Source organism: Spermophilus citellus (assembly GCF_964194105.1).
Source record: "Spermophilus citellus genome assembly, chromosome: 4".
In the NCBI taxonomy this organism is placed as follows: domain Eukaryota; kingdom Metazoa; phylum Chordata; class Mammalia; order Rodentia; family Sciuridae; genus Spermophilus; species Spermophilus citellus.
The window spans coordinates 164,827,031-164,842,691 of NC_138185.1; the positions used below are offsets into that span (position 1 = coordinate 164,827,031).

The 15,661-nt window shown below is 41.7% G+C and overlaps 1 protein-coding gene across 1 annotated transcript; it reads right to left on the reverse strand.

Moving 5' to 3' along the window:
• Window positions 1-379: 379 nt before the first annotated feature.
• Window positions 380-15,415, reverse strand: SLC10A1 (solute carrier family 10 member 1; the record flags this gene model as incomplete). The annotated part of the gene is made up of 5 exons (XM_081292348.1): window positions 380-613; window positions 2,447-2,643; window positions 4,134-4,312; window positions 6,047-6,257; window positions 15,060-15,415. The coding sequence occupies 5 exons, from the start codon at window positions 15,413-15,415 to the stop codon at window positions 510-512; spliced, it is 1,047 nt and encodes a 348-aa protein (XP_081148474.1). The 3' UTR covers window positions 380-509.
• Window positions 15,416-15,661: the final 246 nt, after the last annotated feature.

Consider the following 15,661-nt stretch of genomic DNA (forward strand, 5'->3'; position numbering starts at 1 on the left):
GTCACGACTATTCTCACGAAATATAATCCAAAAGATATCAAAGAGAAAGGAAATATGATCTTTTAGAACTTTTGTAGTGTACTAATTCTGCAGTGTTATTGAGCATTTATTTCCTTTTGGGTCAAAAAACTTGTTTTGAGTATTTGATTAATGGGTAAAACATGCCATTTATTGATTAGCCCCGAAATGGAGTTTTATGTGCTAATTAGGCACTGTGTTCAGAGGTCTAGGGCAAAAGGCAGATTATTTTTTGCCTTCATAGAGTTTATAGTCACTGAATAAGTCATTTTTTTAACCAGTACAAGCAGGGGATAGGCGAGTCTTCCTTCGTCCTGCAGACCAAGCCTTGATTCTGCTGAAGTGAATCTCCTCTTTGCAAGAAATGAGGTGGTTTGGAAGTGCTAGAGAAAGACAAGCCTGGTGTTTGTTTTGTTTTTGCTGCTCTGTGGTTGAGCACACTGGCTTTCTCAGTTGCCATCTGCCCAGAATCCAGGCTGCCGTGGGAAGGGCTAGGCTGTGCAAGGGGAGCACTCTTCCCCTTTGTGGACGCCATCTTCCTGAGCTCTCGAAATTGCTTCTTTTGTTGCAGCTGTATAGATCAGTTTTGTTTTCTCTGTAAAATCAAAAAGGGTTTAAGGGATGGTTGGGAGTACAATAATAATAAACGTTCATTTTGGGAAATAATACTTAGTACTGCTAGAGTTTATACGTTTATAATCTCTTATTTTTAATTTGACCTCTCATGATTCAAACTCCGAGGAAAGATTAGCTTTTTCCTCAGTCTTCCTAATGGTGGGTAGGTACTTACTAGTGATGGAATATCAAGATTTCATTTCTTCACCTCTAGCAACTTTGAACATAAAATAACAGGGGAGGTGGGTTTATTATGTCAGCAAGAATGGTTTGCATTCTGGAGGTAAAAGGGCAGGGAAGAGGAGCTTTAGGGAAATCTGACCAGGTCTTTTTGTCTCATTACTATTAAGGGTATAGGGTTCAATAACAAGCCTTTTTGTGACAGATTATTTACTCTGAGAAGAGCTGCTTGAGACTATTAGCTCCAAAGAGAAAGTACCACTGGGGGTCATTCCCAAGGTATACTGTGAGGAAGTTTCTTGAATATATAGACTATTGCCCCTTTAAGGGCATTCTACTCCTTTCTTAAACTAAAACTTTTAAGTCATATAGTTTTTTTTTGTTGTTTGTTTGTTTTTTTTTGTACTTGGAATTTAATTCTGGGGCACTTGACCACTGAGCCACATACCCAGACCTATTTTGTATTTGACAGGGTCTCAATTGTGGCGTGCCTCTCTGGCTTTGAACTCGATCCTCTTGCCTCAACCTGAAGCTGCTGAGATTACAGGCGTGTACCATGCCTGGCTCTCCCATACATTTTTTGGCAAGGTGGTTATCTTATTGGGCAAAAAAATCTTTGAGTTGTCAAACTTAAGATTGTTTTTCTACAACTCCACAGTAGTTTTGAACCAATGCTGATAAATGGTTCTGTGGTATGGTCAGCCCCCCTCCCCCTTTTTGGCTGTTTGAAAACAAAGGTTATATCTTAAGCTAATTGCAAAGGGAGAGAATCTGCATTTGCTAGTATGTAATATGAATTTTACCAGAGAAAGTTGAGTACTCTCCTCAGGTACCAAGCCCCAGGGCAAGAAAAATTTTTGATGAGAGAAATGAGGCAGGAGAATGAATTGGGTAAGTTATTGGAAAAAAGTATAGTGATGTTTAGGGTAAAATAAGTGAGATGTGTTATAAAGCAAGGTTGAGTTTTCTGCTTTAAAGATATTTGTAGGCCAGGATTCTAGCTCAGTTTTAGAAGTTTGCTTAACATGTAATTAGAACCTAGCATGGGAGTGGGGTGGCATTTAGGATTAAAATGCACACCAGGAGGAGATTCTGGGATTTTACTTTTTTTGGAGGTAGTGCTCTGAACAGGTGCCATGTTATCCAGTAGTGATCAGATTAAAGTATAAATCGTATTAAGTTTATTGTGATGGTTACTGTTTAACAGGCTTGCACTTACTGTGTAACCAGAGTTGATGGGTTCTGGATATAAGGGCTGCATTGCTTTAATGTGTTTTTCTCACATGGGGGTACCAGTGGTACAAAGGGTTCTGGTCTGGTCCCAGGACCTTGAAAACTCAATCCAAAAAAATACTGAAACTTCTTGAATTCTTGAAATAGACCTTTCACCAAATTATGTCTTACAACTATCTCTGTACAAAGCAGTTCTGTCCTATTTTCTCATACTGAGAAATGGTCTCCCTGCTTAGATAAAGCAGCCCATGTTGCACATCCAGTTTGGTTTTTCCAGCTAGAAGGCAGGCAGAGCATGCAGTTAATGGAAGCTACGTTGGCTCCTAAAAGATGCTGCTAGAAATGTGTTGAAGTCTCTGTTCCTATATAGGAGCAGAACTTGATGGGGGTTGATACTCACCCTTGGGAGGGTTGAATTTTTTGTAGCACCGGAAGACAATAATGAAGAGGAGCCCTTCACCAAGCTGGAAAATCATGTAGAGGAGAGGAAAGAAGAAAAGTGGCCCAATGACTTCAGGGGGAAAGGTCACGTTGAGGATGGTGGAACAGAGTTGAATGTTTTGGAATCCTGTCTCCATGCTGATGGTGCGTCTGCACCTATGAAGGAGAAGATGACAAAACAACTGTATTCACTCATAAGGGACATGAGGGCATGACTTTGGTGGTTCTCCCCCACTCCCAGATAACTGGGACCCTTTGCAATCTGATGGAAATCAGATATGTAGGGTGCATATTGATTTAAGAAAAATCAAATTGATGTGTCTGACCCAATCTGTGGAGGATGGTGCCTAGAAGATTCATTTAAGTTTTTAAGTACACATTGCTTTTGCAGGATTGCCAAATTTAAGTTTGGAGAAATCGCCTTGCTGGTGAGGGATGAGAGGAAGTTTTGAGTTGGTATCATTCACTGGCTTGTTAGGTCAAGTCTATAGGTCAGTTACATTTTCAACAGGTCATGGAAGAGTTTGTCTGAAATGCCTCGAGTTTTGCCTGGTTCCCAAGTTTGTGGCTTAGCATCTTTAAAACAAATACCCTAACTCAGGAAGATATTTTTTCACTTTTGCTTTCCATTTTACAGATTAGAGAATGGATGTTTACATATAATGAATACACATTCAAATTTATTGAATTCCAAGTGTTTTAAAATAGCCTTATAAAATAAAAGCACATTTTTTTTTTTTTTAAATGAGGGAGGCTACTGTGATGACATTTTAGTATGTGGCCATTTACTGTGATCTGCTTCGAGAAAATTGATGTCACTGGGCATTGATGGCCTTTTGGTTTGTGTTACATCTATAGTGATTTGTTAGTACAGCTTTTTAATTGGATAATTATTTTTTAATATTTACTTTTTAGTTGTAGTTGGACACAATACCTTTGTTTTGTTTATGTGGTGCTGAGAATCAAACCCAGCCCTTGCATGTGCTAGGTGAGCGCTCTACTGATGAGCCACAACCCCAGATCCTGGGTATTTTTAAAATTATTATTTTTTTTTTTTTAAAGAGAGAGAGGAGGGGGGGAGAGAGAGAATTTTCAATATTTATTTTTTAGTTTTCGGCGGACACAACATCTTTGTTGGTATGTGGTGCTGAGGCTCGAACCCGGGCCGCACGCATGCCAGGCGAGCGCGCTACTGCTTGAGCCACATCCCCAGCCCTTAAAATTATATTTATAATTTTTTTGTGTGTATGTTGGGGTATGTGCGCTAGTAATGATTACATTCCTTCATAAGCATTTGTTCCCAGGGCTAAAATGAGGGAAAGTCACTATAATATGTTGAATTGGGTGTCCTTGTTCCCAGTTACCCCAGGCCATTACTCTCTAGGGAATTCAGTAAGAGGTGGAATCTAGACTCTGGAGGGAGGGGCACTTAGCCATTAGGTGTTGCTGTTTGGATGATAGATGCATTTGGTGTCTAGGTTTAACTTAGGCCTCTAACCCATTCAGTAATTCTCCTGTTTGATACTTGTTTCTCAGTCCAGGGCTCTTTGTTCCTTTGGTGACTTTGAACATACAGCTAGGAAAATTCTTTGCCCAGATCCTTTCTTTTTGTACCAGGGATTGAACCCAGGGGCTCTAATACCTACCGTGCTTTGAGACAGAAGAGAGCAGAGAGAATGTAGCCTAGCAGGAAGCCAATAAAAGGCATCAGGGAGGAGACTGTCAGCAGGTGTGGTGTCATGGCATACATGATGCTCTTCCCTGTGTTGATGATGGAGAGGGCTGTGACGGCCACGCTGAATAAGAGAGAGATTATCATCCCTCCCTGGACAGAGGACAAGAAAAAAAAGTCACTGTGGGAGATAAGGATGGGGATTAGGAATGAAAAAGCATTTTTTACTAGAATATTGATATTTGAAGTGGAAAGGGGGAATATGAAAGATGTTTATTTTTAGACTTAACAATAGTTTGGATACTTGGAAAACAGAAACTTGACTAATAACTCTAATAAAACTCAGCTACAAATCTTTTTTTGACCCAGCTCTGGATGGCAGGTTTTCAATGAATGGCTGTAGTTTTGAGGACTTTTCAGGTCTCCTATAAAGTGGGTGGAGGGCCCATAGCTGTTCCAAGATTCCTCTGAGGGCAAGTGACATGTGATCTGTGACCATAGTACTGCTATAAATTCTCTGAGGTTTTACTCACTTCACTCTTCATCTGTCGTATTCCTGAAATGCTGGGAGTACATACACCACCACCTTTCCCCAGACTCCCTTTGGCTTCTTAAGTCAACTTGGCCTTAGTGCCTTCTGAACTCAGAGTTCTCCCAATCTTAGCTAAATCCTACTCTTCTTTATGGTCTGGCTAAAGCCCCTCTCCTCCAAGATGCCCCTATGAGCACTCCAGCTCTGAAAAATCATATCTCCTTACATTCTTCCAGTACCTGTTCTTATGCAGTTGTTGAATTTTAATATTTTAATTTTTAGTTTGAAACAATACCCTTATTTTATTTATTTTTATGTGGTGCCGAGGATTGAACCCAAGGTCTCGCACATGCTAGGTGAGTGCTCTACCGCCGAGCCACATCCCTAGCCTGAATTTTTTTTAAACATTTTTCAGTTGTAGGTGAACACAATATATTTTATTTTTAATGTGGTGTTGAGGATCAAACCCAGTGCCTCACGCATGCTAGGCAAGCACTCTACATCTGAGCCACAACCCCAGTCCCCATTTGTTGAATCTTATTTCTCTTGTGTTACTTTGTACAAATATCAAATTATGAAGACTGTCTTCAGAATATGCAGCATAAACTAGCATCTAGTAAGTAAGAGGAGCATAATGCAAATTTATTAGAATAATGGTTATGCCTTATACTTTTTTTTTGGTCTTCTAACTTCAAAAGTATTCGTGGGTACCTTATGATCCCATGAAATAAGAGTACCAAGCTTTTTTTTCCCCACCCTTTTTTTGTGTACCAGGGATTGAACCCAGGGGTACTTAATGACTGAGCGGCATCCCCACCCTTTTTAATTTTTTGAGATAGTCTTGCTAAGTTGCTCAGGCTGGCCTTGAACTTGCAATCTTCTTGCCTCAGCCTCCCAAGCCACTGGGATAACCTGTGTGTGCCACTACACCTGGTTCCACCCCCTTACCCTGCTTTTTAATAAGGAAACTCCTTGTTTGCATGAGTCTCTCTCAAAAGTCCATGCATGAAAAGCTCGGTCCCTAGGATGGTACAAATGGGAAGTGCTGTGGACATATAGGAAGTAGGGCATTATGGGAGATCCTTAGGTCATTGTGAATATACTCTTGAAGGGGACTGGAAACCTGGTCCATGTTTATGTGTGTTCTCTTTTCCACACCCACATTCTTCCTGTCACAAAATGTAAGCACTTGCTCCAACATTACTCATGCCATGACAAGCCACCCTCACTGGAGGACAGGGGGCTACCTGATCTTGGACTTGAGTCGATAGAACTGTGACCCGAAATAAACTGCTTTACTCCATAAGTAGCTTTGTGTGGTGGTGTTTCCTTCCCATGTTGTCCCACATTCTTACCTTCATAATATAAGGCACATATTTTGGCCATTTAGATTTGAGGATGATTCCTATGGTGCAAGGGATGAGAACCATGACCAATGATATCATAATGCCCTTATAGGGCACCTTATCCTCCAGGCTGCCATCATAGATCCCTTTGGAGTAGATATACAAGAGGAGAGGCATCATTCCCAGGGCAAAGAAGGTGGAGCAGGTGGTCATCACGATGCTGGGTGGAAGAGATGAAAAGAATCTGTTAACAGGCTTGTAGAATGTTGGCTATGTGCTCGGCACTATGCTAAGTGCTTTACAGTTCATTTCCTTAAGCAGTAAGCATACTATCTCTTTGGCTTTTAGGGAAGCTGATGACTAGAAAAAAATTGTGACTTGCCTCAACTCAAATAGTGACAGGTAGAATTTGAATCCAGATCCTTGCAACTACATTTGTCCTATGTGCTTCACTGAGAAAGGGGTCATACCAATTCTATCTATAATAGGAATTCTTGCTTTGAGCATCCACCATATGCACAACCCATTTTGAATATAGCTGATTTCCATCACCCTGACTATAGCATATAGGATCATGGAGTAGCAATCTGGTACAGTTGCTATAGGCTTAGAGCTAGGGAATAGCTGGTTAAGAGTAGCTTTGTCCAGCAGAAAATATGGATCAACAAGTGCACTTTACCTGTTGGGGAATGTGAGACAGTGGTCTTTGGGAATAGGTGGCATGGGAGTAGAGGCAAAAAAAAAAAAAAAAAAAAAAAAAAAAAATATATATATATATATATATATATATGAATGATTAGAAGGCTATAAGAAATAGAAGCAAATCAGAAACAATAATTTGAAGGTCTATACTAGTGGAGCAAGAGAAGAGGCCCCCATCACTCAGATTAAAAAGAATTTCATAGATGCAGAGCTAACAACAAAATTCAGTGTTTTAAAAAAATTTATTATACTAGCAACAAGGGAAATTCCCAACTCTATAGTAAACATTAAACTTGATGGTGAAATAAGGACTTAATATCAAAAAGGAAAAAAGCAACAGTATTATCACTTTTTAAATTATACTATATATAGACCCTCTCTGGCACAGCAAAACAAATAGAATAAATAGGGATGGGAAAAGAAGAAACAAAACTTTTATTAATATTTTGTCAATAACAGGATTATTCATAGAGAAAAATTTCCATTGTAACTAGCAAGAGAATCCACAGGTTCTAAATACATTCATAATATTAAAAAATGGGACCCAAGATACCAATAACAAATAGGTAATTTTTTAAAAATGCCATTAATCAAACGGAGTTCACATTACCTGTACTCTCCTATCACCAAGCTAATCTCATCAAAATTCTAAAATGTGCTGGCTTTTTCCCCCATGAGATAGGACAGACCACACTCCCATCCTAGGAAGGAATTGTTCAGCTGGTTACCCCTCTCAAAAGGAGTATCACTGTAATGTCCCAGCCACTTTTTAAAGATAAAACTGATATCCTACATGAGTAACAAAAGAGCCAGCCTACTTGAATGTTTATGTGCTATAATCAACATTAGCCTGACCAATAGTGGTCACTGAACAATCCACTAAAAATGGTAATAATTGTCAAGTACTGCTAAAATATTAACTATTGCTTTTCTTTTTTTAATCAATTTTTTTTAATTTTTTAATATTTATTTATTTATTTTAGTTTTCGGCGGACACAACATCTTTGTTTGTATGTGGTGCTGAGGATCGAACCTGGGCCGCATGCATGCCAGGCGAGCGCGCTACCGCTTGAGCCACATCCCCAGCCCTAACTATTGCTTTTCTAAGAAGAAAAGTATCCCTTTTCTTTATTCTTTGGTATCTACAAACAGCATCAAGGCTAATGGTTTTCACTTAGTCCTCTTTACATTGCTGCCCTTATTCATCTTCTCCTCTATTTCTTTATAGTCTAGAGCTAAGATTCATTTTATTACTGCCCTTCCCCTATGTCTATTTCTGAGAAGTCTAGCTGTCACTCATTCTGCTGCGGCCTCACATGGCCAGGTCATGGCCCCAGGTATTCTGCTGAAGAGGTCCCAGCTAAAGGCCAAAGGCTTACAATGGCCAGCAAGGCCCTACCTGGTGTGCACCCCACACCCCACTTACTTCCCAATGGCACCTTCTATTCACTACTCCTGCTCCAGTCTCCCTGGCGTCTTTGGGCTTCTCAAACAAGACCTTCAACCTCTTGTTTAAGACCATTAATCCTTTATTTTCCTTTGTCTGAAAATTTTCACCCCCTACATCCTAAGGCCAACTCTCTTACTCTTGGCAAGGCTTTGCCCAGACACTCTCAATGAAGCTCCCAGACCCCTAACCAAGCTTTTTAAAATTTCCACCACCCACACCCACACTTCTGATCCCTTTTACCTAACTCTATTTGCTCTTTCCCCGTAGCACTCTTTGATTTCTATTTTACTTGTTTACTATGCTTATTGTTTATTTTCTGGTCTCTCTCCTCTATTATGTAAGCTCACAAGGGCTGGGCCTTGGTCTGTTGTTTATAGATGTATCCCCTAGAACAATTCCTGCCTCAGGGAATATTTGTTTAATGACTATGAAAGTCAGGGCTTGGTTAGTTTTATGTTGATCCAAGTGACAGACTGAAGACCTCAGTGGGAGTAGATGGGCCACAGGTCCTGGACACTGGGGGAGTATTTACCTGGGAGATGACTGAGGTGGGCATTGCTCCAACCGAGTCCCTGAAAATCCTACTGGTTGCTTTTTGTCTGAGATGGGCTTCATTATAGTACTCTCTCAGTCTCCCCATTTTTCAACTACACTTTTCAACTGTTCACCCATTCTTTTCTCTCTCTTGCCTCAGCTTCTTCCCTGTTCTGGAACTCATTTCAAATTAGATCTATCAAATGTTAAAGCTGAAAGAAACCAAAGAAGACATCACTTACATGTTTAGTGTGGAACTAAAACTTGCTTTGGGGGACTTTTTTATCCCTGACCTTCTCACTGAACAAATACTATTACTAATAAAATTCCTCCAAGTACAAAAAAAAAATGCCATTAATCATATTCACAAAAACGAAATACTTAGATCTAAAAGAGATGTAAGATCTATTTTTTTGAGATATAAGGTCTTTATAGAAGAAATAAAACTTCATAGATATGAAGAAGACCTAAGGCAAAGAAAAGCTACACCATATTTGTTGTTGGGGAAGATTCAATATAAGGGGCTGAGGCTGTAGCTCAGTGGTAAAGTGCTTGCCTCCTATGTGTGAGGCACTGGGTTCAATCCTCAGCACCACATAAAAATAAATAAAGATACTGTGTGTTCATCTACAACTAAAAAAAAACATTTTAAAAAAGATTCAATATAAAAATGGATTCTAAATTTCTGTGTAAAGATTATGCAAATCAAAATTCACCCAATTTTATTTTTGAGGGGTTGGTACTGAGGATTGAACTCAGCCACTCTACCACTGAGCTATATTCCCAGTCCTTTTTCTAGGTTTACTTTTTAATTTGAGGCAGGCAGGATTTAAGTTATTGGGTTTGGCCTTAAACTTTCAATCCTACTGCCTCAGCCTCGCTAGTTGCTGGGATTACAGGATTGAGCCACCATGTCCAACTCAAGAAATTTTTTAGTAAACTTGAAAGCTTATTATAAAATTCAGGTGAAAACATAAAAGGCAGCTGGGTGCAGTGGTACACACCTAATCCCAGCAACTTAGGAGGCTGAGGCTCACAAGTTCAAGGCCACGAGGCTCTGTCTCAAAAAATAAAAAGGGTTAGGGATATGGCTCAGTGGTAAAATGTCCCTGGATTCAATCCCCAGTAAGGGGTGGGGGGAGTAAAAAGCTCAGAGTAGCTAGCATTTTCAAGAATAATGTATGGAGGTGCTGGGGTCATAGCTCCATGGTAGAATACTAGGCAAGCACTTGGGAGGGACTGGGTTTGATCCTCAGCACCACATAAAAAATACAGTAAAAATGTATTGTGTCCATCTACATCTAAAAAATTTTTTAAAAAAGAATAGGTGGACAACATTTGAGATATCAAGACAATTTGATTGTAATTAGGAAAATGTGGTAGTGAGGCAAGACTAGCCATATTAACCAATAAGAGATTCCAAATACAAAGTTATGATATGTAATAAGAGAGGTAGCATTATATAATTACTGGGAAAAATTCAGTGGTGCTGGGAATTTATTCATGTGAAAAAATAGATCATATCACACATAAAAATAAATTCTAGGTTGATTGAAGATCTCCACATGAAAAGCAAAAATTGAAAACTTTTCAAAGAAATTTAGAGAACCTTCGTCACTTTGCAGATAGCATAGGCAGTTCCTTAAACTCAGAAATTTAAACGATCAAGAAAAAATAAAAATGGCAAATTTGACTAAGTTAGAGTAAGCAATCTTTTTAAGACATCAAGCCTCAAACAGTGAATAGACTTTCACCATATATAAATGACTTTGATAGTTTAAAAATACACTAAAACAATCCTATAGATAAACAAGCAAAGCCCATAACATTTCCAGAAGAGGTACACAAACGGCCAATAAATACATGGAAAGCTGCCAGGTCTCCCATGAAATCAAATTTAAAATCACCGTGATCGATTTCATACTCCTCAGTTGGCAATACTTAAAACGTCTGATAATTCCAAACATAAAGATAGGAACAAACAGGGATCCTAATGAAGTACGAAATGAAGCAATTACATTTGCTATAGAATTGTGAGTCCTCAGCCCAGCAGCAGTCTAGCTTTTATTACATATCTTCTCACCTGGGAGCAAGGGACCATCCACAAGACTGTCCACCGAAGCAGTGGATGAAATCTGCAGACATGTCTGACTACAGAATGGATCAACTCAAGCAAATTTAAATGCAATAGTTATTTCACATACATGCCTGTTTCTCAAAACAAGTTGTCAAATGATGACAGTTAATATAAAATTTAAAACATGCAAATACAGCAGTATGTTTTATTTATGGATATCTAACATGTGATAAAGATCCCAGGAGATGCAGAACACTAAATCCCAGCAGGTGTTTCCTTTGGAGAACAAGGGAATGAGATGGGGGAGGGACATGTGGTGACTTCAGTGCTGGCTTTTGATTTTTGTGAAAAAACAACTTGCAACTTGTGTGTTTGCTGTCCTAGAGTAGAGAAGTCATGCTTACTTTGGCTTGGTGTGTCAGATTTTGAAGTTTGCTCTGGGACATGCCGTACCTTATCTCATGGCATCCTCTTCTCTTATTTCATGGTATGTGGGAGTCATGTTCCCAGACCCTGGGGTACTTGATCCATGTGCACAGTGACTGGGGGCTAGTCAGAGACATCCATCTCCTAACCTGCTGATTTCTGTAATTGTTGTGATCCTCAGTTTATCTTGAGGGACACGGTTGGGAGATAACTTCCAGATTCTAGTTTCCACAATGATAACACTGTGGCCTGGCTGCCTCTTGGAGAAAAGGTACATTTGGTTTATCTTTTTCCTTTCTGCTTCCGCTCTCAGAGCACTGCATAGTCCCTGCTTTGGATATCTGTACACCATGTTTGAGAAGCTGGTTTTGAGCACCTGTCTATGGAGAGCTCAGAGGCAGAAGCTGAGGGAGATGTGAGGGGACCCACCAGTCCTATGGTGAAGAGGGAAACTTTCAGGAACCCCAGTGGCTTCCATCTTGTCTTGGTTAGTCTTCTACATTATGGGAATCCTTGGCTTGTGCCTAAGCCTGCTGCCCCACCGCCATTTGCTCTAGTTTCCTCTGTAGGCCCTGTGGGATGAGGGAAGCAGTTGAGCTTGAGGGACAGCAAGGGCAGTCAAAAGAGACCTGTTCCTGCTGACATTCTCTTCTCTGTTCTGCACAAACCAATGCCACTTCAACTTGGAGGGCATTTTCTCTTGCCTGTGTGACCTCCAGGAAGAAGCTGTATCGAGGAATTCACCTGATGGCCTAAGTCTCTTGTGACAGCAGGCTGCTTCAGACTCACCCCAGCTGGAGGCAGAATAACCAGGAGAGAAACCTGGACTGGTTCTATATGCAACTTTCCACAATTTGGGGGAAACCTATGGCAGTTTTCCAGACTTCAGATTCCTCATGTGTAAACCTCTAAGTGGGACACAGTAATGTTGGGCTGAGTGAGTGCTCTCAAATTGGGCTTTGGAGCTACATTTGGTCCTTAGACATATATTGTTTAGTTTCAGACAAATTTGAATAAGTTGCTGATGTTTAAAAATTTGAAGATTCCACATAAAAATGGAGATTCTACCTTCTCTTGAAAAGCAGGAAGTTGTGACAGCAGTAGGTTCAGCTCCCATAGGCTTACATCTGAGCAGAGGGCCCTATGCCTTTGAGGCTGGCAGGCCATGAACCATCTTGTTTATGAACATGCTGGCCCTGAAGATATTTGAGTCAAAGCACAGGCCCTGGAGCCACCCAGACTTTCAATAAATATTTTATCCATAGGCCAGATCTAAGACTCAAGTTTCCTCATCTTTATACGTGGCTATTAGAGCAGCCCCACCCAGGCATTGAGCATATCATGTACTTATCCAGTGTCTAGTGCAGATTTTTATTTTATTCTTAATATCATTGTCATTATAATACATGTAACAATACGTCCCGGATGAACTCAAACTGAAATTTGAAGTCTGGCAGCAAGTAACAGCAGATGGCAATATTCATGCTCCACCAGTGGGGTCTAAGGCATGGTTTAATGAGCATGTGAGGTTTGTTTATGGACAAGGGACTTTATGACAGAACGTGGCAGTCCCAGAGGAGTGTTATCTCTCCTGGGGTCTAGGGAGAAGTGACAGTCTCAGGTGCCTGGGCAAGGAGGCTGAGCAGGAAAGCAGATGGGTCATGTTCTTGAGTCACTAGAGGCTTGTCGTGGTGGAGGTCTCAAACCACGGAAGTGCAGGTATTGGTGGAAGGCCTCATTAGCATGGTTGATGAGGCTGGGACATCTGGTCACTTACATTTTTAAAAACTTGTCCATTGTCCTTCACACTGTCACCTCTGCTTTGCTTCTCCCACAGACACATCAATCCCTCTGAGCAGCTTTCCCTGACATCTGATTTTTGCATTCTTTTTAAAGTATTTAAGGTATAATAGTCTGGGTTTCTTGGAACACAGATGCTGCACCAAGTTTTGTTCATAGGCCAGATCAAAGACCCATCAGCTTGTTTTGCTGCAGGAAGGTTTGCATTAGGTGGAGAGAAGAAATTTTCTCATAGTGAGGTTGTTTAACATCAAAATATATTCCCAAGGGATCCTGTACAAGCTGAATTCCTAGTGTCTTTCTCCCTATCCACTACCTCAGGGAAGGTTGAATCTTGTGGTAGAGAGCCCGGGGCTTCTCAGAGTGCAGGTCTTGGTAAACCCCAACTCTTGCTCTAGGCTTTTTCATTTAAAAATCTGTCCCAAAGAGGGCTGGGGGTGTAGATCAGTGGTAGAGCACTTGCCTAGCATACCCAAAGCCCCAGCACTGCTAAAATTAAATAAATAATAATTTAAAAATCTGTCCCATAGACTGAGGGGACATAGTTCAGTTGGTAGTTCACGTGAACAGCCCTGGGTTTGATTTCCAGCACAGCAACAACAACAACAACAACAACAACAATTCAAAAATCCAACTGCCGCAGTGTCACTTTGTACTACCTGGAGGGAATTTTTTTACGTGGTTAGTTTTTTTGTTTTTTATTAGTGAGGACTAAACCCAGGGCTTTGCATACACTTGGCAAGAACTCTACCACTGAGCTATACCCCAGTCCAACTTGGTTAGTTTTCTTAGTTCAGCTGAGGGGAGGGTGCTCACAGACACAAGCAGGTGGACTTTGTCTGGCATTGGATAATGTCTCCAATGAAGACTGAATCAGAGGAAATTGGCTTGAGACTCAGACTTAGATAAAAGAGAGAGCTTCTGTTGATGAGCTTTGTTGACCCAGCTCAGTCTTGTGGTCTGAGATGGCCTCCTCTGGAAGGTGCATAAGGCTAGAGTCTCACCTGTTTGGAAGGACAGGTACTCCCAGCCCCCTTGTGCCTTCTAAGAGAGGGCTCCTGCTGACTTCTGTTCAGTCTGCTTTGGGCCACAAATGCTGCTTGTCTTCCCCTACCAGTGAGGCTGAGGTGGGGCCTGCCATAACCTGGGCAGGCTTGGGGAAGTCACATTCTACCATACCTGGTTGTGCCTTTGCCTGGAAGCATCGATGCATCTGATAGGGAGATGAGGGATTCCATTCTTTCCTTCCTTCCTTCCTCCCTCCCTCCCTCCCTCCCTTCCCTCTTCCTTCCCTCCATCCCTCCCTCCCTCCTTTCTTTCTTTCTTGTGTTGGTACTGGGGATTGAACCCAGAGGTGCTCTCCCACTGAGCTACATCCCCAGCCCTTCTATTTGTTTTTATTTGAGACAGGGTCTGAAGTTGGCCTTGAACTTGAGATCCTCCTGACTCAGCCTTTGGAGTTCTGACATTACAGGTGTGTCTCCCCATGCTCAGCTTCTGGGTTGATGGATCTTTAAAAGAAGATATCTCAGATGCTCAGACACTTGGAAACACCTTTGGAATTCTTGTCTACTCTACAGGAATTTGAGGTGCTTATTTGGTTCCAAGTCACCTTGAAATCCCTGGCAATATTTAGAACCCATCACACCTCCTTTCAGATCTTCTGTTTCAGAGTCGACAATACCCCCCCACACCCAGTTAGGTTGGTAAAGTTCTACAGAGGCTCTTTGGTAGAAATCAGTGCTCCTTTAAGGCAATCCTTGTGTCCCACTTGAGATACCTCTGGGAGTGCAGAGGTCTCAGAATAATCCTCGACCAGCTGGCCCCTTTGGCCTGGTGTTTAAACCAAGGTGGTCCCCAGTCCCTTCCCCGAACCCAGCATAAGCTCTTGGCAATAAATGCCATGACCCTCCCCCCAACATCCACAGCCCCCACTCCCTCCCTTTCCTGGCTTTACCCAGCTCTTCCCCTTGATTGTGACATTCCTACAGTGGCCCCGTTCCATGATGATCCCACTTTAGCCCTAGTCCTACCTGAGGTTCATGTCCCCCTTCACAGCCAGACTGAAGACGTTGGACAGGTTCCCTCCAGGTGAGCAGCCACAAATCAGGATTGCCAGTGCCTCAATGTTGTTCAACTGGAAGACCTTCCCCAGCACAAAAGCAGTGAGGGGCATGATGCCATACTGGGCCACCATGGCGATGGCCAGCCCCTTAGGCTTCAACAAGTGAGCCTTGATCTTGCTGAACTCCATGGTGCAGCCCAGAGAGAGCATGATGATGAGCAGCATGAACACCAGGATGATGCTCAGTGCCAGGTCCGTGGGGCGCTTGCCAAAGTTGGGCGGCAGGGAGAAGTTGAAGGGAACAGACACGTTGTACACCTCCATCCTTCTGGGAGGCAGCGGAAGACTACCCTTGTTCCACTGATGCCTCCCTTCCTTGTTCAGTCCTTGCTGGATGCCTTCTTTAATCCCGTATCAGGACAGAGTTTCTGAACAAAATATAGCTCTGGGCAAATAGAAAGATGATGCAACTAGTGGACCTGTTTCCTGGTAGTGGCCTTAAAGGGAAGAGAGCCCAGCCTTTTCTGCTTGGCTTTCCCTACTGTCCCGAGTGCTCCGATCTCTGCAGCT